Here is a 26,777-nt window from a genome sequence, read left to right as displayed (position 1 = left end):
ACATACCAACATCAGAACTATCACAGCTTTGTTATGCTTGAAAAATGAGGTGATCAGCAGAGTGGGTGGTGGATGGGAATAAGCTAAAGTAGACAAAGGTACAATTTGCATAGTCAGTGGCTAGACAAAATACACCAGACACATAATGCATTATGGCTGGAGAAAAAAAGCTGGTAAACAAGTTATCTAAAAACTGATGGTCACATTATGGCAATTTTATCTCTTTGATGCGTTTACTGATTGAAGCAATGAAAGGGAGATGGCGAGTGCTGTTGTTGTTATTCCCTATTTTCCTGCCATCTGGCCATCCAGTCAAGTTCAGCTTTAGAGTTTGCATTAAGCGCAAATTCTCAGCAGAGCACAGTTTGGAAACAGCTGTCTCGGTAAATGGTGAAATGCATGCCCCCACTCAAATTGGTGTCAAGACGGATGACTTCATATACAATGGATAATTCTAGGAATATAAGACTCTATGTGAACATACCTATTGGCTGCAGTCAGACTGGCTTCACTGCAACTACAATGGATAAAATGTATTGCCACAATGTTTGAAAGCATTCAAGACCCCCTAAGCCAATTGATTAAAGTATAATAAATTATTATTCAATTTTTTAAGGCTTAACTTTTGAAAGAACACACATTGTCTGACAACCATTTAGTCTAGAATGATCTGTGTAACAACACAGTACAGAACTCTGCCAGAACAGAGCATGAGTTTTTTTTTTGCTTTCCAGAACAAGAATGTCTGAAACAGTCTCATGTATAAAGAAGCAGCTGTGCCACTGCACTGTGTCACAACTAGTGTAAACCATGATATGACAATGTGTGCATTTGCTTAAAGACACAATGAAATGAAATTTACTTTCTGAAATCAAAACTGGATATCAGAGAATTGAGTGCTCAGTTTTTTATCATGTTTGATACTCATTTGATACCCCTATCCACTTCCTTCCTTACTTACTTTGAAAATATGTCACATTATGTAAGCACGGAGCACCTAATTTTTCATAAAAGGCCGGATATTTTGTGCTTCTTTTGGGTTTCCCTGATCAGGTCTCCAACTAGCACCAACTCCATCAACATTACGACAGGGATCATCCACTGTGCACCAACCTGGACTAACATATTTGGTAATAAGCTTACAGTATATAATCATCCCCTTTCTGTCTTTGTTAAGACTTACTGTGAAGCAGTTGCAACTTGTTGTAGCCTTAGTCACTAACTAGTTTATCAGAGGACACCTAAATAATAAAATGTATAATTTCAATATTTTAATTTATTAGTAACTATAGCAAACTATTCCTTTATCAGGTAATGTTGACTATTTTATATCAAACAGCATCCCCAACAAATATAGTGTTCATTGTCTATTATTATGACACAATGAGTGAAAAGCAGGACATTTCTAACCCCAACCCATTTTTATGGAGCTAAGATGTGTACGATTAATGTGGCTTCTTATTTTAATCATTATTGAATATTTTTTACAAATTAAATAAACACTTAATAGGGCAGATGTGGTTTAATCATTGTGTAATGCTTTGAGTAACTCCAGAACCGAGGCAGCATGATGGTTTATGACTGCTCTTTAATCAATTTAATACTCATCTATGAACTGGTTGTCACTCATGTGCACAGCTGGTGACTAGAACAGGGCTAGTAGCCTTTAGGTTTGCCAGCAGAAAAAACATCATGTTGCAATATTAATGCAGAAATTAAACCTTTATCGATATTCTTTGTCGCGCCATATTGGGCTTAGAGCATTTTAGGTGGGAAATTGGCCTTCATACAGCTTTGTCCTCATTGTTTTGGGAAAAAAAGGTTTTCTCTCAGTATGTGAGCTGTCTTCAATTTCTGTTCCTATCTCGCATTCATGTTTGCTCAGAAGAATAAAGGCTGCAATCATCTTTTTCTCCCTCTCCATGATCCAGCTATCTGGCATCTATTTCGCTCTCACTTAAGCCTTGTTTCTCGAGGAAAACATGCCCCCCACTGAGTTGCACATGACAGTAAAGAGACAGGATCTAAAAAGGTGTTTCTCTGCTCACATGCCATAAGCGAGTGTGAGATATGAGGAGCCGAGATACAAAATTGTGTATTCTCGTTTTATCGGTGTATGAGAGTGCACACATGAAAACAGATTTGAATTTTTTACTGAATTATGATTATGTGCTTCCTTTGACCATTGGTTCTGTGAAGTTGCCCTTGATAGTCCATTCACTATCTACCTACCACTAGCTACCAGATAGGCTCACCAGTCAATAAAGGCAAAATGGTGACTGCTCCATTGGTAGCCAGACTGGGACAATTAAGCATGTACCATCCGGCAGTTGCTATGCAAACACAAACAGTGGAGGAGTGGCCAAAGTCCTGCTAGGGAGGATGCTGCCATTAGTATTGACATGGCCACCTGTGCCCTTAACTGAGGGCAAACAAACTTAAGGACATGTGGCGCAAAAAAAGATCTGTGTTGTCCTTGCATTTCAGAAAAGAGTTGAAGTTGGATAATGTTTAGCAACAAACACAAAGAAAGATGTCAAAGGAAAGTCAGAAACACCCGAGAAATGAGGGGAAAATACGGTGTTCAATCTGTTTTATGAGTCCAATTAGTCTTGCACAGAGGTGTAAAAAGGAAAAAGAGAAGAGGAGAAGATGGTGTTAGAGTGGAGAGAAGGAGGGGGAGGGAGCAAGGGATGAGTAGGAGGGCTACTAAAGGCAGATCGAGAGAGGCAGGAAGCAGGACAGAGACAGAACAGCAGCAGAGAAGAAGAGAGGGGGAGGCAGAGCAGAGGTGTCAGTATCTCCTTCGTCTCTCCAGGCTCTGTGGCTGCATGCTTTCTACCAGTCCAATTTCCATCCAGAAATGACTGAACAGTGTGGTGTGATCCCGAATGATGGACGGCTAAATGAAATCGGGGTTATCACCTGTGAGCACTACACCGCTTTAGGGGATTGCGATTGTTCAGCCCTTCAACCAACTCCAGCAGACCCAAGGATCACTGAGGAATGGTCTTCATCTGGAGGTAAATTGACACACGGCACAGTCTTAGAGCAACACCGCTATTGGTGTGCCGACAGCGAGGCAATGTGAATGTGTTGCACGGAGGCTCAGTAAAATCAACACATTCAGCTCGAGGCAAACACACAGCATGTTGTTGAGCCCACGGGTCACACAGATTGCTTTTAAGTGGTGTATAATTACACAAAATGAGTGGCTGTCAAACAACAAGGAACATGGCTCTTCACAGGCGTAGCTGATTTCACTTCCTCCCAAACAGACCAGCTCTCCTATTGTAGAAAAGCTCTTAGAACAAAATACGAATCAGACTTCAGACAGAACTTAAAATATGTCCTTAGTGAGGTCAGTCAGAGGACAGATATTTTGTATGTAACAAAAGATACAGATAAAAGAAAAAAGAACAAGATTAAATGTGCACTATTAAGCCTCGAATTCAGTTTATCTAATTTGGGATTATACACAGAAGCAGAGCTAAAGGTAATCAGTGCAAGATCAGGTCAAGAAGAAGTCAGAGAGGGCAGAGGCAAAACGTTTAATTCTTCAAAAAGTTAATAGGGCTGTACCCATCAATCACTTTATAATTTCTTGTAATTTTTTCCATCTTAACTGAACTAGAAAATAAGTAGATAACATGAAAAATTGACACATTTTCAGGGCATTTAAACAATTTGTAATTGGTACATATTGTTGCTTTTTTTGAATATGTTGGTGACTGTTTATGTATAGAAAACGATCTGGATATGTGAGTAATAATGTTACCAATGTTGCGTCATTTGAAAAAATTTGAATAATTACATGTTCTGATTACATTGACGATGCTAAACAATGCAGGCCTATTCACTTTCAAGTAAATATTTAGGCAGACCTTTAGTAGTAATTGCTAGATTACAATTCAAAGACTTTGAGCTCATGAAAATACAGCTCCCGTGCCCCACTATAGTTTCACGTTTGAGCACACGTGCACACACATAGTCCTGCTGATAAAAAAATGGAATGAGAAGGTCAGAGAAAGAACATCCCAGTGTCTGCTTGATATTGTTGTTATTTGTGGATGTACATTCAACTTTTGTTTTAGTCTCCATTGTCAATGAGAAAGAGAGAGCAAGAGGTTTGAGGCATAATCCAGAGGTTTCTGCAACACGGCTTCTACCACTCTATTAGAGAGAAAGAGGGAGGGACGGGATTTGCTCATCACAGAAAGAAGCGGAAAATGTTTGAGGCTGGATTGATTTACACAACATTAATATATGCTTAATATTGAGAGGATATGATTTCCATCGAAATCTGATTATTTCCGCAGCGCTAGTCTGGCTATGTGAGACGACATTGATGTAGTCAATGATATAATCAAATTTTAAGCTAATGGTGAAATTATGGAATGCTTTTCAATTTTGCTTAATCAATGACAAATGATTAACTGATTACTAAAATCTCTGCAAATGTGTTATCTGACAACTAACTCGGATCTAGGCTTCCTATTGAAGAAATACTTTATATAAATGCTACCAAAAGCAGCCATGAAATCTGGGGGTTTTGCCAGAAATTAGTAGGCATGCTGACGGTTGTGGGTGTTCCATGAGATTGGACGTGATTGACTGGCTGGGTTTAGGAACATTTTGCTTGGTTAAGGTTAGAGTATGCCCACAGCTGTCAATTTATCCCACACTCCAGTACCATGTTTTGGCCACAGGCAATGCATCTTCCTATGATGGGGCCAACAACCGAAAAACATTGGGAGAGTATACATAACTACCTTAAAAGTTGTTGGAAAATACTCCTTGATTGAGTGTGGCATTGTTATAGTGTTTTCTTCAAATAGCACACAATCATAATGCAAAGTGTAAATACAAATGTTTATACCGGTCAATAACATTATAGATATTAGGATATGTAAACAGGAACGTGATTCATTCTTAGATTATGAACTATTCCTTTCTTTAGATACCAATATTAATATTATTTAAGTTATTGGTCAATGTCTAAACACAACAAGCTTCCAATTTTGTATCTACTTTCAAATCCAAAGACAATCCAGCTCAATCCCGAACTGTCTTACTAAGAAAGTGTGCGGCCTGTCTTGCAGAGATCCAGTGTTCAGCCCTCATTTGATGAAAAACACATGATGAGAAGCATCAAAGGCAAAAGGCAAGCATCAAAACCAATTTGCCATGCACACCAACATGAGCACAAGCCCTCACAGAGATAGGCATCCAGTCCAGAAAGAGCAAGAAATAAGGGAGGATTAATGAGTTAAAATTAGATGCCAGACAAATTACGCATTGTGTCAACCAGAGAGAAATTATCAGATAATAATGTGAAACATTTCTTTCTTTACTCTAATGAAATCTTTTATTCTTCACCTCTGCAGAATCGATAATGGATTGTAATGGAGGAAGAGCACAAGGGAGAACGTGATGATGATGATACCAAATGGACATAAAGTAATTCTCTGTTTCAAACAATTCCTCTCTCACAGCCTATGAAGGATGAAGTTAGTGTAAGAAAGCTGTGGATGTCCAAGAGTCTCTTTGGATGATCCCCAATGACTCTATATGACCAACATCCAATCTTGTGAGATTTGGTGAAAGTCTGCCTCTAACCTTGGAGCCTACAATCTGCACTTTCCCCCGGTGAAACTTCTATGGAATATGAAATCACAAACCTGACATGGTGCTATGGACCATATCGTGAGGATCACCATCTCCAGGGAGATAAAGTGAAGAATGAGAACACCTGAAAAGTAGAGTAGTCAGGCGGGGATGACACTGAAAGCAGTGATTCAAGCACAACAGACAATGACAAGACAGAGGTCTGCATGAAAGAAAGCATTGATTGTAGTTCACTGCAGTGATGTTGCTAACCACATGCCCCCCAATGAGGGGTAGGCGTGTGTTGCTTTCGGGGTTTCACAACCAGCCCCTTCCCTTCGCCTGAGTGGAGCCAGTATTGCCATAGCATAAGTTCAGTGAAGACTTTTCAAGTTGTGTCAAATATCGACAAGTTCACAAAAGAATGGTACGAATCAAGTTGCGTTACAGACTGAGCTGGTCAAGTCAAACATGGAGGGATGTTCTGACCTTCTCTAGCAAATTCCTTGGGCGCCACTTTGATAGCTGCTGAGCTGGAGAAGCTTCTGCTGGGAGGGAGTGGTGAGTTTGATTCTGATTTCTCAATTTGACCTAGTTATCTTTAGTCCAACCCACATGGGACCAATTGGTCCAACCACATAAACAAGTATGCTTGCATTTAGATTGTTAAGACTAAATAATCCAAGGGTCTCAAATGGCTTTCTGAGGCATTGATTCAAAGATGAAGTCTTGCCCCTTTATCGGTAGATTAGAAACCCAGTGGCTTAATCTGTTGTCAAATCACACCTGAAGGTAGACACGTCTGAACTTCAGCCCTGCTTACATCTCATTTCTGCACATTAGAAGGTTGTGCTCATAACACCTCTTTTTGATGAAAGGTCAAAGGTTGGAAAGAGGGAATATCCGAATTTCAGATGCTGTTCAATATTTTCGACTTCATTTTAATCATTCTGGATTTGTTTGCTTTATTCACCTACATACCAACTCTGGTAATAAAATCTGTGTACCATAAAAAACATTATGGCACTTTCTACCAAAAACCGACAATATAGCACTTGTATTCTATGGCATACACTAGTATAACTAGTGGTAATAGGATTCTGATTCTACAATCAAGAATACCGTGTTTGGTGCTTTTTTTGTCAGTATCGCCATCAAATGACTGTGTGAATAGTACACGAAACATGTCTAATCTGAAAAACTTTCTTCTTTGTTGTTTACCATTGCCTAAGCAATTTTAGCACGACTCATTTTTACCTGACCTAATTTTTCAAATTTGCCAGGAAATAACTTCAGTCACAAGTCTAGTTTGGCAATTATGTTTTTGTATGCCTTGATAATTCAAAGGAAACAAACTGCATCCATGAAAAAATACAAAGGGGATACTTTGATTCGTCTTTCACCCTTGCGTTGCTTCAACATGAGTTTAAGTGCGTAACCATTCTGAAAAAAGGGCCTTAAGGTTTTCGAACATGTGATCTTATCACAGAAATCGCAACAATTTAATATAATAATAACTTTATTTAATATGCAAAAGATTCTGACTAAAACTTTAAACAAAGATACACCCTGTTCAAAAAATATACTTAAACATTCAGAAGACAAAGCTCAATCTTTCAGCCTCTATTGCAGAAAGTAATGGAAAAAATGGAAATTGTTTTCTCTAATTCATAATTTAGATAAAATATATATATATATAGAGAGAGAGTTGATGACAGCCTAGCATAACCCTGACCCTAACCCAACCCTAATTTCAAGTATTGTAAATAACTTTCAAATAAGAGCAAAGGGCAATGTCAGCAGCAAGCTCAGTGGAGTGGTAAAAGGTAAACAAACCTTAAAAAAATTATCTGGTGGAAATGTATATGCAGCAGTAACAATAACAAAATTGTGTTCAAACTGCTCTCCAGGCGTCTTCCTCCTGCCAGGATAATGCACACATCTCCCATGCTGATCTCTGCAGCCACCATGAGCAACATGACTGTGATTGACACTGCTGACCCCTATGACCTTGACATGACCTCATCTGAGGCTGTCTACCCCATCAGCTTCCAGGTACTGGGAAAGCCTCTCACACACTTCCTACATTGCTTTTCACTAAAACATTCTGCTTAAGAGCAGGTGAATGTTTATTATATTTTTATAAAAATTAATAAAAAGGGTTGAAAATTTAAGTTTGAGAAACTATGAACACATATTTTATAAGACCTTGTAAGATGAAATTTTGTTCCATGTTTTTATTAATTGTGGCTAAAAAACTTAAAGCCCTGGCATAATTTCCATCATGTTCTCTCACTATGTTGCTAGGTGTCTCTGACAGGCTTCCTGCTTTTGGAGATAGTTTTGGGTCTGAGCTCAAACCTCACTGTGCTAGTCCTCTACTGTATGAAACAGAACCTCATCAGCTCCGTCTCGAACATCATAACCATGAACCTGCATGTGGTGGACGTGTTGGTGAGTTCCGACCTCTTTCACCAGCTATTTCCTCAAACAGCGATTTAAAGCGAACAGGGCCATCTGTGGGCACAAGTGTTAATTAAAGGATGCTCTCATATATCAAATCAATACAAAACAGCAATCATACTGTCCACCCAGTTTGCATATGGCTAATCTTCATTTACTGAGTGACTGGCAACAAGGGAGGGTCTTCAACTAGACAGGAGGGAACTCAAATCATGTAAAAGTCAGGGAGTGATAAACACAACACGTGCATATTATAAGCATGTGGCTTAGCTCTGCAAATAATGTACAACGTTGCTCTGTTGATAGAACGTTTTCAACAGAGCAACGTTGATTATGCCAGTTATGCAATGACAAGACAATGAGCTAAATGAGCAACCGTGGTGATGAAGTATGTAATTAATTGAAAGGAGAAAATTAATAAAGAAAAGCAACAGAGATGCATCTTGCAGTAAATGCAGTTACTATCAGTGGTGACCTTATGACAACAATGAAACTGGCAATACCTCTACACTACTTTTAATTGCAGTAATAATTGCAGCAGTTCCGTCTAAGGGACTCCTTGACTGTAGTATAGAAAAAATAAAGAAGACCAGAACCAGATATGGACAGGGCTCTGACACAGGTTCCCTGAGGCCATAAACAACAAAAATATATGCTATAATTCTAGTAGGATTTAGTTACACTGGTGGTGTATTCATATACAGACTGTATACAGACTGATTTTTGTATTGGACATTTTCATTAATTACAAATGTTAGTATGGCACAAAGATATGCAATTACTGAATTATTATGAACCACAAATGCATTTTTTGTATATCATATGTAAATTCTGGCAGAAAATATTTCACACTAACTGAATGCCGTTTTGGTTTGGTCGTAAAACCAGATTAAAAATGGAAATTTGGGATGTGACCTGAATTCTTATCTGTTTTCAGGTATGTGTATGCTGCATTCCAATGACAGCTGTGGTGGTGCTACTTCCTTCGGAGGCAGACACAGCCATGATGTGCTGTTTCCATGAGGCCTGTGTTTCTTTTGCAAGCGTAGCTACTGCTGCTAACGTCCTTGCCATCACTGTGGACCGCTATGACATCTCAGTGCGGCCAGCAAACCGTGTGCTTACGATGAGCCGGGCAGTAGCACTCCTGGGATCTATTTGGGGTTTATCCTTTTCCAGTGTCCTGGTTCCCTTCGTGGAAGTAGGCTTCTTCATCAACTCTGGCTCAGACCTGTTGAACCAGACTGCTGTGGTCACAGTACCTCATACAAACGAGTACTACACAGAGATGGGTTTGTACTATCACCTGCTAGCACAGATCCCTATATTCTTTTTCACAGCTGTAGTAATGCTGGTGACTTACTACAAAATCCTTCAGGCACTTAATATTCGTATTGGGACACGCTTTCAGCAGAACTTGCCTAAAAAAAAGCACAAAAGTAAAAACACTATCTCTTTAAGCACTGCGACACAAGCAGAGTCGACTGATGCTTCACAGAGCAGCACAGGAGTGAAGGCAGGTGGAAATGCACCTCTGGGCATGCGGGCTTCAGTGTCCGTCATTATTGCTCTAAGACGAGCAGTAAAACGACATCGGGAAAGACGGGAGAGACAGAAGCGAGTCTTCAGGATGTCTCTTCTTATCATCTCCACGTTCTTACTTTGCTGGACTCCAATAACTGTGCTAAACACCATCATCCTCAGCACTGGGCCCAGTGATTTAACTGTACGCCTCCGGCTGGGCTTCCTGGTGATGGCCTATGGGACAACTATCTTTCACCCTCTCCTCTATGCCTTCACACGGCAGAAGTTCCAAAAGGTTTTGAAGAGCAAAATGAAGAAGAGGGTGGTGTCTGTAGTTGAAGCTGACCCCACACCAAACAATGTGGTCATCCATAACTCATGGATTGACCCCAAGAGAAACAAGAAGGTGACCTTTGAGGACACAGAAGCAAGACAAAAATGTCTTTCCACACAGGATCCGGAGTAATTCAAATGTATATATGTCAAATATGGGCAAATTGGAATTATTATACTGGGAGTGACAATCTAGAAAGTGTTTGAGGAAGATAATAGAGAACTGTTTATGCCAATTACTGTATCAAAAAAGATGGACAACATGGTTGCTCCCCAGAAGTGAAGCAAAAACACTTGAGACGCCCCCTGGTGAATAGCTGCAGAATTCGTAACACACCCTTGTTGACAGATGGGACCAACAACAAAATCTTGAGGAACAGCTGAGATAGTGGCTCATTCCCACAAACACTACTGTGCCGATATTATGGCTCTATGTATGTACAGTGGGACGAAGGGGAGAGGTGTGGTCTGTTTATATACAATGATCGGTTTATACAAACCCTTTTTTTTTTAAACATGGTAAAAAGACCGGATCTACACTCATTAACATTGACATTTTTTATTTTGGGCAGCTTACTAAATGTAAACTAAAATGATCACCACAGAGAAGATGACATGGGGCGAGGGAGTTTCTGAATATCACTTGTAAAAAGGGAAAAATAACAGCACCTGAATGTAAGCAAGTTCAAGGTGAGCACTTATTGTAGACTTTTCAAAGACTTGTTGAAGTGGATATTGTAGGCACATGGAGATGGTAACTTATTGCTTTTTATTGTGGGATGTTGTGTTGTGCTATCAAGGACAATTGAGTTATATCTCTGTAAGCAGCAGTGTGTGTGTTCCCTGGTTAGCATAATATGAGACAAATGTACAGTCATAGATTACCTTGATATTGTTTGTCACCATTTGTAATAAACAACCAAAAGGTACAATATGTGTCAGAACTGCTTTGCTCTCCTTGTTCTTCATATGAAACTGTACGCAGAAAAAACACAACATAACATAAACACAACATAAATTATGCTTTTATCAAAACTTGTGAAATGTTCACTCTCAAACCAGCGTGTTCAACTGCACACAAATTCTAAGTTAATATCAGCCCGTAATACTTGCAAAAGAATCAAATGGCTCAGTTTTATTAAGCTAACTGTACTAGTGAGTCTTCTTCAGAACTCAAAGTGGATCACAAAGTAGATTGTAAAGATAAAGCTTTGGCAACACCCACAAGTTGTCACCGTGAATAAAATTAAATCAGCCTACAATAAGTAACAACACAGGTCATATAACCTTCAGCCCTTAAGTTCACATACCGAAGTAAAATTATACAGCAGAAGTCAATATGACTACACGTAGAAGTAGAGTATATTGGATTATATGTCTATGATATCAATGATCAATGGTTATATATATATATATATATATGATCAATTGTACAGCAATAGATCAATGGTGGACACTGTATCCATTTTAAGTTTTGGGGCTGTGCTTGAGAACACCAAGGACATTGACCTCATAATAAAGGTCTTTGAAGCCAATGGAATTTGTGCAAGTGTGAGTTTGTGTGTGTGTGTGTGTGTGTGTGTGTGTGTGTGTGTGTGTGTGTGTGTGTGTGTGTGTGTGTGTGTGTGTGTGTGTGTGCATGCGTGTGTTTGTGTGTGTGTGTGTGTAAAGAGAAGTGGTCACTTGTCCTTGTTAACCTGCTGTGTCACAAATAATTATTTGAGATAACTAAGGTTATTATGGCACATAGATACAGAGACTGCTGACAGAGACATGGAGTGCATCAATATCACTTTCCCTCTGCTGACACAAGAAGGAAACACAGTTCTCAGAGCCTGTCTAACCACTGTTAGACACCACAATCCTAAAATGGCTGCTATCAATTATATAACTTTGGGGCTTAGCAGGAAGTTGAATATAAGTGAAGTTGTCTTAAATCTGTCCTGATTGAACTCAGGGGTGCAGCTACCACTGTGTCTTGAACATAAATACCAATACGCTTAATACTTGAGTCATAAGCTTGTGAAAACAACTGCCTAGTGGGTGTTAAACTCAGCCAAGTAGTCCAGCTGCAGTTTACATCTGGATTTGTCTAGAATCATACATGGTGTGCACAATTTAAAATAGTGTATGAATGTAGGACTATCTCAGGGGCATTCTTACGATAATACTATCACAAAAATTGGTTTGTGAGGTCACAGTGGGTGACCTTGACCTTAGACCACCAAATTCTAATCAAGACATCCTTGGGTCCAAGTGAATGTTTATGCTATATGGTTGTTTCGGATATATATATATATATATCGCGTTCACAAAAATATGAGGTCACAGTAACCTTGACGTTTGACGACCAAAATCTTGTTGTTCCTTGAAAGAAATTCCATCAAGGTGATGCTAAAATATTATTTACATAAGAGTGTTTTGTAAGATCACAGTGACCTTCACCTTTGACCATCAAAATATAAACAGTTCCTCTTTTACCAGATCTGCACATTTCTACAATATTTGAAAATATGTCCTTACCAAGTTCATTGAGACTCTGAGCAGCCTTGGTGATCTCTCTACTGCCTCCCTGAAGCTGACTCTGGAGTCTCTTGCTCAGGTACAAGATACGAATAATCCGGCGTAGAAGGTCACAGGCCACCTGGAGTAGGAAGAGAGAAAGGATTTCAGGGTGTGTGGGAATTGCTGTAAACTCTATTTTGGGCAAAGTTTCAAGGTTCAAAATACCACTCCCACTGAGTGGTTGGTCTGTAGATGCTGCAGTTAGACACTGATGCTCTATCAGTTCAAATCATTTCTTATTTTCCAAAAAATTCAAAGATTTACTTTCTCTTTACAAGATGGTTGACGAACCTTCAACTTCCAACAACCTTATTATCAAAGTTCAAAAAGACATTCTAGTTCTGACCTGCTGAACAAACTCTATTACATATTTCTATTAAAACCATGCACTTTTGAGTGGAGCTCTTTAAAAAGTTTTAAACCAGATTTAAACCATTTATATAACCGAAAACAATTATTTTAGCATGCTTAGATATAGTGGGGGTCACAGCATTCTGAGCAAAGACTGAAGCAACAGTCCCTCTTTGTGTGTTGTAATCTGAGCTGCTCTGTTCTTTGTTGTGATGACCCGTCCAGTAGTGCCTGCATGTTGGTTCACGTGAGGGCTTCTCTGTGAGACCATCACCCTGACCATTACCAGTAACCATCTGTAAGGGATGCTGATGTAAGTAAAGCAAACGTCCCTGTTATGAGGCAGTGACAATTTTGGTGAAAGATCACGATCTTCAATAATGAAGATAACATCATTGTTGCCAGCTATAGGAGCCTGATAATAACATTCAAATGACTTTTGGTTTAAAATGTGGGCAGGGAGTCAGACATCTAAAACCAGGCTAAACTGCTGTTGTCAACCGGATGCACTAAAAGCGAATTAACTGATGTTGATTCTACAACTTGGTTTATGTTAAGGCTACATGAGCTGCATTTAAATTCATTTTAACAATATACAACTTAAATATGACTCACTTAAGGTGGATTTTTATTTTAAACAGACAGTCCTTCTGTCTTGACCTTACTATGCACCAGGTATCTTTGGATAATGCTTGCATGGGGCTATAAAAATAAGTCTGAATTGAATTGAGCAGAGTGCAGACATCTCCAGAATGTGTTTTTCCATCTTCATCATCTCAGGCGGACAAAGAGGAAGATGTGTTGTTGACAAGAGGGGAAATGACACACACTGCCTGTGGATTCCCCAGTGACTGACTGGCTGCTGTTTGAGTCGGATCCAGCTCGCAATGGCTGCTGGAGCCAGAGACTGAGAGTGATACAACAAACACACATACACACAAACCCGCAGAGAAAATCTGAGTGACACTCCATTAGCCATTAGCCCGGGAGAGACTTCTCAGAACCACACTGACCTTTTTACAGCATCTGTTTCATCAGTATTTAATCATGATTTCCCTCCACTGCACACACAGGAGCAGCGCAGCCCAGTGTTCTCACTGACTAGATGTGCTCCCTTCATCATGCACGCACAGCAGCTTGGAGCTCGGAGCATCACAAATATCCTGCCTACACACAGGCAGAAACTGAGCCTCTGTCCTACATAGTGATTATTTCTTTGTGGGTTTTGGTAACCTTCATATCAATGAAAAATTATCTTGTGCGTTAAAACCTGACAATCAATTTATTTTGCCATTTAAATGAGTCACAAAACGGCTACAGAAGAGTTATTATAATACGATAATCATGAAGGGTATTGTGGAGACTTACCTGTAGTCTGGCAAGCTGAGTAATCCTGGCCACGATCTTGTTGTATGGGTCAACAATCTTTGTGCTTATCCTGGAGAGACATGCACAGTTTGACTCTTTGATTAAGAACCAATGTGGTTGTAGAGGCTTCACAAAAACGTTTTCTGCAACAGAGACTTAGCAACTGGAGCGTATTCTCTTAACCTGAACTAAAAACTTAACAACTTAAAAAACCCACAAAGATATAACTAATAAATAGTTATTGATGTTAGTATTACTCCGGAGCGACGCCGAAGCGAGGCGTGAGCGCTAATCCCTAGCTCGCCAGCGCTTGGCTGTTCAAACCGGGCGCGGTAGCGACGCCGAAGCGCCGCTGTTATCAGCCTGCAGTAAAAACGGCCTTTAATAATTTTTTTCAAGCATATACTTACTTGTTGCTCCAAAATTAACTGCAACAGCGTCCCAACATTTGTCTTTCATGGTGTTGTCTTTATACAACATGTTCCGAGGATCATACAACTCACTGTACTTCTCCACTTCAATTATTAATTTAATGTCATCCATGTTGAAGAACGTCTGCTTGTGTGGCTGTAGTGGATGGGCAGAGGGGGACATTTAATAATGTGGTCGGTAAAAGTGGTAAAATTAAAACTCCTGGACAACAGAAGGTGAAAACAAAGTATGGGATGCATATTTGATCTTTAATATCATATAAAATATGTCGTCAATATCGTTTAAAATCATTTTTCAGTGTTTTTCCTGTCATCACATTGACGCGACGCCGAAACGATCGCTGCACGGCGCAAGGCAGCCGCGGTGCAACGCTATGCTTCAGCGTCCGGTGTGTTCAGCACAACGATTTAACATGGGAGTGGATGGGAGCCAGAGGCTTGGCGCTGCGCTTACGCCTCGCTTCGGCGTCGCCCGGTGTGAACCCGGCGTTACACATGTGATGATATCCTGCAAATCAATCCAGCACCTCTTAAATAATTCCTGTTTCTTTCCATGGTGATGAGCTAACTATCTGGTTCCCACTCCAGCACGGTAAGTATTAGTTATTAGTGTAGAATTATTAACAATAACTTTTTGCTGAGCAAAACTTGTATCTTTTTCGCTAGTCTGTCTGTGATCTCCTCCACCACGTTTCTGCAATACAATATCTCAAAAACTCTATGATAGAAATTTGCAAATCGGGTCAAAGAGGAACTGTTTACATTGTGGTGGTCAAAGGTGAAGGTGGACACGACATTTGGTAATTCTTTCAAATTTTATACAAACATTCACTTGGACCCTCAGACAGACTGATTAGAGTTTGGTGGCCAAGGTCACTGTGATCTTACAAAACACTAGGCAAAGGTATGCGCTCCACTGAGTGCCATTCTAGTTTGAAAATGAATTAATGAATTAATCAAATACCTCAGAGAACTTGAATACCACTTGTGATTTTGTCAGGTCAAGACATTTCCATTAGCAACATTGGTAATTACTGCTGATAAATCAGTTTTCCTCAGGATGTGAAGAAGGGTGATAGTGGGGTTCCGTGTATAGGCAATATGTCATTTTAATTTCAAATTGATGCAAAAGTTTCGTTTTCACTTCTAAGTTGTTTGTAAGGGTCTATAGAACAATTTTGGTCCGAGGGCCAGACATGCCAGTCAAAAAATTGCCCTCTAGGGGGCGTTGTTGGCTCCGAACCTACCACCAGCCTTAATAAAATATGGTAGCTGTTATAATTCTTGATCAGATTATCTGATCTGAACATAATAAGTATGTATTGATTCAGGATCAGGAGTAGCAACTGATATCTTTATAATATGACCGATATAACCCATATGTATTGGTCCACTGCTACCTTCTTCTGTATGCGAGTTTATGCTTAGACATTCTTGGTCCCAGGCTTCTATGTTGTAGGAAACTGAAAAAGTGAAATCCCAGTTCTATGGAAGGATGAGGTAGCAGTACGTGATGTGAGATTATGATCCAGGTTATCCAGGGCTGCAACTCTGAATATGCACTGACTCAAATTTGTATGAAAAAATATTTTTTGCGCTGTTCCTTGTTCGATCTCCAATAGCCTTTGCAAAGCTTCACGCACTGAACCTTTCTTCAAGAGGCTGAGTTTTGACTCGCATGTTAGAATTAAAGTTGATACTGGTTTTCAGATGATATTCAGTTTTCCCATTAATATGTCTTTTACACTGAAATTAGCAGTAATCAATCAATCAATTAAAAAAAAATCTATCAATAAAACTTTATTTGTATAGCTCTTATTCACAAATCACATGCTTTGATCTTAACCCTCAACAGTATTAAGGAAAGGTATTTCTTTTCCTGAATTGATCAAAGGAATGAACAAAGGATCAAAGGACGTGACTATGATCTTTGTTAATTTTAAAGATCAAAGTTGCACTTTCTGGATCTATAAAGGTGCAAAAAACGTCATCATTCTGTGTCTACAATCCTGAAGAGAGCCGAAGCATTTTGAACTCTCCACGATCCTCAGACGAACTTGAGTCCACGTTTCTGTCTGTGCTTCATCGGAAGTAGATCTGCTCCGTTTGGCGACCATGCAACGCCAAGACATCGTGCCAAGCTTCGGAGCCGAACTGCTCCGTGCCATAAGTCAGATTGAGGCTCTCAAAGAGGGAAACTCAACTCTAAAGGAGCTGGTCGAGCAGCTCCAGGAGCAGGTGAAAGTAGGAGAAGTACTCTTACAAAAAGAGAAGAAGAAACAACGTCGTCGCTTCAGGGCCTACATATACTGCAGGGAAGACCTCAGTGTGTGTCAGGCCAAGTGTGAGACCTTGGAGGCCAGTCTGCCCCAGGAGCCGGCTCAGCCTGAAAGAAGCCGAAGCAGGGAGGTGGAGGTTGACCAGGAAAAGCAGGCTCTGAAGGAGGTCAAACTGCTCAAGACTGTACAGAGGAATCTTGAAGATGAGCTGAAGAAGAAGGACAAGCTTCTTCAAATCACCCCCTACCTTAACTGCCCGGCCACACTCACGGTCAAAGAAAAGGAGGTCAACAAGAGTCAGGTGAAGATGCAGGCGCAGAGGCTGCGGAAGGAGACGACTCTGACTGAGGGAGTGAGCAGCAGGAAGGTGGAGGCCGTTGAAAAAGAAAACCAGACTCTGAAGAAGCAAGTTGACAATCTAAAAAATGAACAGAAAACTCTCCAGGAGGAGGTCAAACATAAGGAGGAGCTGGTGAAAAAGGAAATCAGGAAACGACAAGCTTCTACCAGGTCGTACCTAGACTGCCTGCACAAGCTCAGTGACCTGGAGAACGAGCTGGAGAACATAGAGAGGATTTATGGACAGAAATGTCGAGCACCTTGAGGCGCTGAATATGGAGGACTAAGATGAACTCCTGAACCAGGAGACGGATCAAACTCCAAAGATGATAGGAATGATAGGACGTTTGCCCTGAAACCACTCACCCTTTTCCTTCACACCTTCTTACCCCACCCACTACCTACTCCTCCCCTCTTCCCCCTGCCCACCTTCTACTCCCACCCCTTTCTCTCCCAACCCTCACCCCTTTCCTATTCCCCAAAACAAACCCCTCAATGGCAACCTCCAACCAATAATATATATAATAACAGATGTATAACATCTACCTGTGTGTATTTTTCTGTATATAAAATAAATAATTCATAGTTCTAATCAATTATTACATTGCCGTTGTTTTTTTCTTTCTGTATTTAAATATGTCACAAGATGACAATAAAAGTTCACCTATCGTTAATTAGTGTGTGAATCACTGTGGTGATGAGTTGAGTCTTCTTAAAGAGCACTGGGTCCACACCAGTGCTCCCTTCACATACATTGTTATCATTTACTATTAATTTATTTTAAAAAAAAGGTATGAAAATTGGTAGCCACCTTATTTTTTTGCTATACCATAATTTTCATAACTTCCATATTTGAGCAAAAGTTCATTCCCAACATAGTACTGACTTGCAATAGCAATAAAAAATATAATTTCATAGCAAATGTAAGAAAATTAAGACCTAAGAAATTAAGACCTAAGAAAATTTAGCCATTTTAGAAAATGGGCCCAAAAACAATTTTTTTTTTATCTGGTTTCTTGGCCCTCAGACCAAAATTGTTTCATAGACCATTATGTTCAATTTAGAAAACAAAACTTTTGCATCAATTTGAAATGACTAACTGCCTAGGCACCCCACTATGAAGCATATTTGGGAGCTATATCATATTTTTCTATTTTTAGTAGTACCCTTTTCCAAAAGTATTGTTCAGTCTAAGGAATCTAAGACACCAATGCCCATTACATCTGTACAAATGTTGACATAAAACATGTAATCTGACTAGAATCACAAGATTCTATATTTACCTGTCAACAGCTGCCTGCAGAGCACTGATCCTTGTCTGCATCATCTGAAGGACCCCTGAAAACAGCAAGAAAATATTTGATTTAAAAGAGCTTTGGTGTAAGCAGACTTTCTTTCAGGAATACTAGCTCTCTCTTGTGGTAAAACACTAGAACTGCAGTATTTGCAGAGTGAAAGATGTAGGTCCATGTTACTGTAGATAATTCTGGAAACATTGATGTAATGGTCATTGGTTGGCGAGACTGCTGATAGGATCAGGGCAATTTAAAAAGTAGTGCATGGATTCATGTGATAGTATGTAGGTCAGACATTTGACAGGTGGTTACTTACTACTACATTGATGACACAAACTTGTAAATATGTAATCTGGCAAGAGCAGATCATCTATTCACTGAATCTTCAACCATGCCAATGCTTTCTGTCATTATGAGATGTGGAAGGAACTACTGTGCATGTGAAGGTCGTTTCGATTTAGTGTCCCCTCAGTTTTTGCTTTGCATTTAAGCTCAGCATTGACAATCTGTCAGGACTGAAATCCTCACTGACCCTCCCGATGCCTGTCATGAGATGTTTCCCTTTTTTGTCAGCCACCAAGAAAAAGAGATTGCATTGAGCAGAGAAAATACTCATATTTGTCGCTAAGATTGATTCATGCGAGTACAGATGTATTTTTATATCTTTTCTTCTTTGAATAGCTGTGGAAGTTTATGTGCTTTCTGCGGTTCTTACACATTCATCAAGTCACATGTTAAGTTGCAATAACAGTGAGCCAACAAACAAATCAACTTGTTTCTGAAATAGCTTTAAAGTAATTTACTTTGCCTGTTCAGTGTTTTATTTTGACATGTCACTAATGAACTTGTTTATCTGTAGTCAAAGATGTGCACATGCAATTGTGACGTAGGGCACATCTTTTGTCCAGAATATTTGGAGTTCTATACATTCTAGATTTTTGAATGACTAAACAATGTGGAAAACCAGTAGCAGAGCAAGAGTAAAACAAACATTCTTAAGTCCATGGTGCAAATCTATGACGCTGTTTCTAAAAAAGAAATTAGTGAAGTAACAACAGTTATCAAGCAGTATTCCTTTACCTTCAAGAGTCTCTATCCCAGTCGCCTGAGACAGTAAGTCTTCATGTCTGGCCACAACCTGGAAATAAAGATGTAGTGTAAATCAGTGGATGGGGCTGATTTTATGCTCGGCACTAAGTTCCGTGTATGATACTGTTCATTGTTGCTGTTTGTTTGCATGCCTGGCTGAGTGATGTTAAATGCTATCCCAAACTGTTTTAAAATTCAACAACGATAAATCTGAGATCATAATCCTTGGTTCCACAAACTCTATGACGCTGTTGCATATAAAATATTCTTACCTGACCAAAAACATCAGCAAGAAAACCTAGGCATTCTTTATGATGCAGTTCTCTTTTTTGATGCTAATGTGGTCCAGTCATGCCTTTTTCACACAAAAAACTACTAACTTTTGTCAACATTGTTGAGAAAAGTGCTATATATTTAAATAGATCATTTTTATTATTATTATTATTATTATTATGCCATTTTAGGTTACCACTTACAGAGATGAAGCTGATCTTGACTGATGTAAAAATGTGACCGTTTTCCTGAATATAAATGTTTCGAAATGTCTAGGTATTATTTAAGTTCCTTTTCCTAGTATAGTTACAATATTGTCGATTTAAGCTCTCTCCAGAAGATAACATATAAGACTTTAGGAAATTGTGAAAAGCTCACTGTGAAATATTCAAATGTCAATGTGATGTCTGATGTATGGTCACAAACCGAAAGATTTTGCAATCGTCAAACATTTGCAAATCGTCAAAAAAGAAACGATTAAACTTTGTATATAAAGAAACACTGATTTATTAGAAAGCTTTTGTTAATGAACTATCATTTTGCTCTTGCTACAAATGTGTTCCTTCAGATGACAAGGTGTGTGAAGGGGTTGTACCTGGCTGTGAAGCTCCTTGTCCAGCTGACTGATGCCCTGTGCCAGCTTGGCCAGCTGCTCAGCAATAACAGCATGATGTATCGCTTGAGCAGTGTATGTCTTCACATCAAAGTCATCCTCCAGGAAATCTGTGTAACACTCTGCAAACACAGCAGCACATCCTCAAACCCTTTAGTACATTAACTCTTACAACAGGTCATCTCATCCCTAAATATTAGGCCTTAAGCACATTGCGACTAAAACCCAATCCGTGAAGCCCTCAGCCTCTTCATGTGTTTTTTCTGCTTCTCTGAGCCAGACTTCTGCCTTCGGACTGGGGCAGAGGAGTGAAGAGCCCGGGGGCATTTGAACAGTCCATTTTTCTCAGGAAGATTCCAAACCAAGTGAAATGACCCGGACGTATTTCACCAGCCGCTATAATAAGAGCCATTAAATTTTTTTTGATAATGAAGCGATTTTCAATGCTTCCTATCGTAGTTCCTTTACCACTGGACAATCCTTTAGGAAAGGTAAGGAGAAAAAGACATCCAACGATTCATTGAAACAGCAACATTTTTAAGTGATGCAACATAGTGGTGCAACCTGGACAGATCCAAGTAAAAACAAAAGAAACAGAACATGGTCGATGAACATCCTCACGTGATCATCTGAGCTCCTGATTTCTCCTGAACTGAATACAAATACTATAACTGTGATTATAAGTCATTTCCAATCCCTTGATTGCAGAATGCATACAAAAAAAATATGTCTCCAGTTGTGTTAAGTGTTCTCCACTTCAACATTGCCTGTTTGTTTCATTGTTTATTTAGGCTAATACTTTATTGTTGTTACTTCCTGTTAGTAATTGATGGTTGACTGTTTCCCTCTGTATAAACTAAAAACATATGTTCTCTGGACGTGTCATTCTGTTTTGAACAGGAAACTTTACTGTAAGTGAAGTCGTATATCACAGAGTTTATCCCTGTACCTTGTAGTATCTGCGGGTTTTCGGTTATTGATAAAAAAAAAAAAGTTTTTAAACGCTTGTTTGATTTTCTTACAGACGCTCCTTCGACTCTTTCCTGTTGACCTCATGACGTTTTCCATCGGGTAAAGGAATTATGGTGAGCAAAGGAGATTATTGAGATTAACCAATATTCCGAGTCTCCCCTACCTACCGTGACTTGATTTGTATCATCACGGATGATTTTAACAAAAGTACAAATATTTATTAACAACGACAATGTACAGGTTTTCGGTGAATGTTACTAGAACAGTCGATATAAACGCCTCACAAATGTATCTGTCGTAGCTTGTTAGCAGGCAAGAAAAGTGACTTTGCAGAGGCATTCAATGCGCGAGAGTGGAATCTTGAAAAAGCAGTTAATAATGAGGTTTCCTACTCTCGCCGGTACACATCACCACCGAAGCACGGAAGCATGTTTTACCATCTCTCAGAACTGGATTCGTGGAACCTTCTCTCGGATCCTCCATGTTGATAGTTCCGCATGTGACGTGTGGAGTGGGAGGAGTCTGTAGGAAGACGTTCCACGAGCCTTAAAGAGCCACACACACTCCGGAGCTGGTGAGCTGTGTGTACGTGGGTCATATTCAGTCCACCAGGGGGTCGAGGGCTCTGTCAAACATACGCGTCTACACCATAGACTGTATATAAAGAGATCTACATGCAGTGCAGGATGTGTGTTCGCGTTTCCATTTGAGGTGGTTTTTGCATAAATATGCAATCAACCAAGTTTTTCCTCTCCACAGTAGCCCCTCTTTCAAACATGCACATGAACCCTGGAGATCCTCCGGATAAGGTGTGTGTTTGATTGCAAATGTCCAAGTGAAAAATAAAAGCCACCTTCCTGTAAATGACTATGGTCTTGTGGCTCATCTATTCTGTAAACCTGGTCACGACAGCCAGACTTTGAAAATATACCCACGATTGTTCATGGACCAGAACCTTCACATGCAGACAGCGGGGGTCACCATGAACTATCTGTTTCACCTCTCTCTCCTGGCTAATTAAGAAACTTGAGAAGATACGTTTTCTGCAAGATCAAAGGTAAGAGGATCAATGGGAATGGGAATCCTGGTAGCCACACTCTTTAGAAACATCCAGTGAAAACTTCAAACTATTAATGATGAGTCATCTGTGCGCACCAAAGTTAATCATGGTGTTCCACAGGGCTCTGTGCTCGGCCCAATTTTATTCTCATTATATATGCTTCCAATAGGAAACATTATCAGGACACACTCGGTAAATTTCCACTGCTATGCGGATGACACCCAGTTATATTTGTCAATAAAACCTGAACAAAGTAATCAATTAACTAAACTTCGAACATGTCTCAAGGACATAAAAACCTGGATGACCCGCAATTTTCTCTTATTAAACTCAGACAAAACAGAGGTTATAATACTTGGCCCCAAACACCTTAGAGATGCATTATCTAATGATATAGCTGCGCTAGACGACATTGCCCTTGCTTCCAATGAAACAGTCAGGAACTTGGGAGTGATCTTCGATCCTGATTTATCCTTTAATAGTCACTTAAAACAAATTTCTAGGACCGCTTTTTTCCACTTGCGTAATATTTCAAAAATTAGACATGTCCTTTCACAAAAAGATGCAGAAAAACTAGTCCACGCCTTTGTTACATCGAGACTGGACTATTGTAATTCATTATTATCAGGCTCCAGCAGGAAGTCGTTAAAGACTCTACAGCTTGTCCAAAATGCCGCAGCACGTGTCCTGACGAGAACAAAGAGAAGAGAGCACATTTCTCCAATATTAGCATCGCTACACTGGCTTCCAGTTAAATCTAGAATAGAATTTAAAATTCTCCTCCTCACCTTCAAGGCCCTTAATAATATAGCGCCTTTATACCTTAAAGAGCTGTTAATACCTTATAAACCCACTAGAGCACTCCGCTCCCAGAATTCAAGCCTACTTGTCGTCCCTAAATTCTCTAAAAGTAGAGTAGGAGCCAGAGCTTTTAGCCATCAAGCCCCTCGGCTGTGGAATAATCTACCACTTTCAGTTCGGGAGGCAGTCACCATCTTTTCGTTTAAAAGTAGGCTCAAAACCTTCCTTTTTGATAAAGCTTATAGTTAGAGCCAATTAGTGCGCCAGAACGTTACTTGTTCTATTTTGTGACACATGACACACGGAGCTTCTCTTTCCAGCTTCTCCTTCCTCTTCTCCATCCCTATCCCCCTTCCCCGGAATCCCTTTGCTTTATCACCCGCAGATCCAGGGCCTCTGTGGCCGCACCATGGATTACGGTTTGTGGATCGCGCACCTTGGGTCGCGGTGTTGGATCCAGTGTGGCGGATTCTGAGTCATGTGGGCTGATCGTGGTGCTGGTGGCGGACCCTGTGTCGCGTTGGCATTGGGCACGGGCGGTGGACCAGGACCGCGGTGGTGGCTTGTGATGGGTCCTCCTGGTGGGCGGCGATGGACGGTGACTGAGGACTGGAGTGGCGTCTGGTCTGGATGGTGGATCGTGGTCTAGATGGTTGCTGAGCATGGACTGTGCTTGCAGCGGGACTGCTTGGCATGTCATGTTGGGGTTGTCCTTCGGGATGTCTACCCTCATTAATGCTGCTAGAGACTTTGATTATTGATGATGTTGTCCTGCACGTGGCATCTATTGCACTTCTGTCCGTCCTGGGAGAGGGATCCCTCACATGTGGCTCTCTCTGAGGTTTCTACATATTTTTACCCTGTTAAAAGGGTTTTTTTGTAGTTTTTCCTTAGTCTTGCTGAGGGTTAAGGACAGAGGATGTCACACCCTGTTAAAGCCCTATGAGATGAATTGTAATTTGTGAATATGGGCTATACAAATAAAATTTGATTGATTGATTGATTGAACCTATCTCATTCAGGAGTTGAGTCTAGCTTCCCATATAGATTGGACAGAGATACCCAACAACTTGATTATTTTATTCATTGTGAAGGACTGAGAAAACATGCTTTATTGTACATTAGCTGTACTATCATCAAAGGGTTTTCATTATAATCAAGTGTAAGAGACATTGGATGAGTCAAAGTGTGAATCATATTGGCCTTATCTGTGAGGGTTCTCAGTCATCCAGGTCATGGTATCTTCACAAGTTGAACAAATCTTCCCCATTCCACACACAGAAATGTCCTTGAAAGTATTTGTGTGTGTAGGTGAATTTACAACTGTACTGTTAAGTGCTTTGAGTGGTCATCAAGACTATAGAAATGCTGCTCTTCGCATGCGGCCAGTTTTTTTAAAGGATTTCTCGACGCTCGTCATCCAAGCTAATCCATCAATTACCTGCATTGTTGTAAAAGCCGCAGTCTCAAAGCGGGGCTGTAAATAATTGATGGTTTTGCTATGTGCAAAGTAAAAAAAAAAAATCACAAAATGTGTCTGCTCGTGCATTTTATCAAGCAATCAAATGAATTTGTATAGCCCATATTCACAAATCACAACTTGTCTCATAGGGCTTTAAAAAGGTGCGACATCCTCTGACCCACAAGAGTAAGGAAAAACTACTAAAAAAACTTGAATGAAATGAGCAAAATGACAATATTACAACATCGATGACAGTTTGTAACATAATGAAACTAAATGAATTATTGTCAGGAATGGTAGAGTGTGTGAGTAGGCATATTGTATATCAATCAATCAATCAATCAATCAAAGTTTATTTGTATAGCCCATATTCACAAATACAATATCAAGTCATCTTGTTGAAAAAAATAGTCCATGATCAGCTGCCACCACGATCAGTATACACCACCACAATAAGATTTGTGGATTGTGCAAGCTTATAAATTTGAATCCTCTCATATCTTCCAAAGAATAAGAGGCCTTCTGTCCTTATCGGCCATGTTGCAGAGGCATTTGAGCAGCAGCAGCAGGTTCTCCTGAAGATTTATTGGAGCAGTGGAGATTATGAGCTTCTTCAGAGTCTCTGGGTTGTTGTAGTACAAAGGATGAGGGCCGTATTCACCAGACCTCTTCTTCAGGATCCCATATTTGTTGACGATAAATTCAGAGAATGAAGGGTGAAGTGTCTTTTTGTATCCAAGCTGATTCAACTGCTTCATGAGGTCATTATACCTCTGAGTGAGGTACAGCCGATAGCCTTCATCCACCTTCCCTGTCATCTGATTTTTGCTAACCTACAAGAGAGAAAGAGAAGCTTTAGAATTCTCTCTCCATCATGACTATGAAATGTTGTGAATATTGTTTTTCTAAATTAACTGATAATGAGATTAGTTACAAATGAGGCTTTGTTGAGATTTGATGTCTTACTTATAGACAAATTTGTCCAAAAGGATTAAAGTCTTAATTTAAACACTTCAAATAACATTGAAGAGGTTTCTTACCTCTCTGATCTTGGCAGGAATATTCTGCACTGTGAAACTATAAAGCCTCCTGTGACCCTGGAAGACGAAAGACATGATCCTCCTCTCCAATTGTAAAGCAATCTCGCCCAGCATTTTTAAAGCAATTTCCCCCACTGTCTCATCTGCAACAGCAATAAAATAATTCAAATGAGTCCATTTCTTTTTTGGAACACTACTTTTACTCAAACTTACCAAAATAATCAATCAATCCAATTTTGTTTGTATAGCCCATATTCACAAATCAAAATTTGTCTCATTGGGCTTTAACAAGTTGTGACATCCTCTGCCCTTAACCCTCAACAAGAATAAGGAAAAACTACCTTTACAGGGTAAAAAGAACGTAGGTAAATAAGCGTCACTCACCTTTGCCATCAACAGCCACATCAGACCTGTGAGACTCTGCCTTCTCATATATGTCTTTGTGAGCCTTGATTGGTATGAAAGACCTGATGTGGGTGAGGGACAATGTTCGACTTTCATGTGGGAGACTTGTCAGTTCCAAGTTTTTTCTGACCTGACTCTCATCAAGGGTTGTTTTTAATAGCCTGGCTAGTTGTCTACCTGACGGGAAGCAAACTGACAAGAAGAAATCATGATAGTATTATTATCTTGTCTGAAAAAAGCAATACTCCCCAACGTCTCATCTGCAACAGCAATAAAATAATTCAAATGAGTCCCTTTCTCTTTTGGAACACTACTTTTACTTAAGCTTACCAAAATAATCAATAAATCATCAATCAATATTGTTTGTATAGCCCATATTCACAAATCACAATTTGTCTCATAGGGCTTTAACAAGGTGTGACATCCTCTGCCCTTTACCCTCAACAAGAGTAAGCAAAAACTACAAAACCTTTTAACTGGGTAAAAAGAACATAGGTAAATAAGCGT

At 39.8% G+C, this 26,777-nt stretch overlaps 3 protein-coding genes across 3 annotated transcripts in view; 1 reads left to right on the top strand and 2 right to left on the bottom strand.

Annotated features, from left to right (window-relative positions):
* Window positions 1-22,003, bottom strand: part of cog5 (component of oligomeric golgi complex 5) — a 52,660-nt gene extending 30,657 nt beyond the window's left edge. The window contains exons 1-6 of the mRNA XM_062382590.1: window positions 21,940-22,003; window positions 20,513-20,652; window positions 19,636-19,693; window positions 18,544-18,598; window positions 14,212-14,281; window positions 12,451-12,571 (exon numbers count right to left, since the gene is read on the bottom strand). Coding sequence (XP_062238574.1) covers window positions 12,451-12,571; window positions 14,212-14,281; window positions 18,544-18,598; window positions 19,636-19,693; window positions 20,513-20,652; window positions 21,940-21,985 — 490 coding nt within the window. The 5' untranslated portion in view covers window positions 21,986-22,003. The remainder of the gene's footprint in view (window positions 1-12,450; window positions 12,572-14,211; window positions 14,282-18,543; window positions 18,599-19,635; window positions 19,694-20,512; window positions 20,653-21,939) is intronic.
* Window positions 2,746-10,837, top strand: LOC133948674 (G-protein coupled receptor 22-like). Its single transcript, XM_062382588.1, has 5 exons — window positions 2,746-3,023; window positions 5,388-6,168; window positions 7,518-7,662; window positions 7,915-8,061; window positions 9,008-10,837. The coding sequence occupies exons 3-5, from the start codon at window positions 7,540-7,542 to the stop codon at window positions 10,058-10,060; spliced, it is 1,323 nt and encodes a 440-aa protein (XP_062238572.1). The 5' UTR covers window positions 2,746-3,023; window positions 5,388-6,168; window positions 7,518-7,539; the 3' UTR covers window positions 10,061-10,837.
* Window positions 22,004-25,162: 3,159 nt separating the features above from the next.
* On the bottom strand, window positions 25,163-26,389 carry LOC133949122 (speriolin-like protein). The gene is made up of 3 exons (XM_062383310.1): window positions 26,250-26,389; window positions 25,866-26,008; window positions 25,163-25,658 (listed from the first exon to the last, which is right to left on the bottom strand). The coding sequence occupies exons 2-3, from the start codon at window positions 25,977-25,979 to the stop codon at window positions 25,320-25,322; spliced, it is 453 nt and encodes a 150-aa protein (XP_062239294.1). The 5' UTR covers window positions 25,980-26,008; window positions 26,250-26,389; the 3' UTR covers window positions 25,163-25,319.
* Between the last annotated feature and the right edge of the window lie 388 nt (window positions 26,390-26,777).

Source organism: Platichthys flesus, chromosome 23, assembly GCF_949316205.1.
Source record: "Platichthys flesus chromosome 23, fPlaFle2.1, whole genome shotgun sequence".
NCBI classification, from domain to species: Eukaryota; Metazoa; Chordata; class Actinopteri; order Pleuronectiformes; family Pleuronectidae; genus Platichthys; species Platichthys flesus.
The sequence above is the reverse complement of the archived record's forward strand: the minus strand, read 5'-3'. Positions and strand labels throughout refer to the sequence as shown.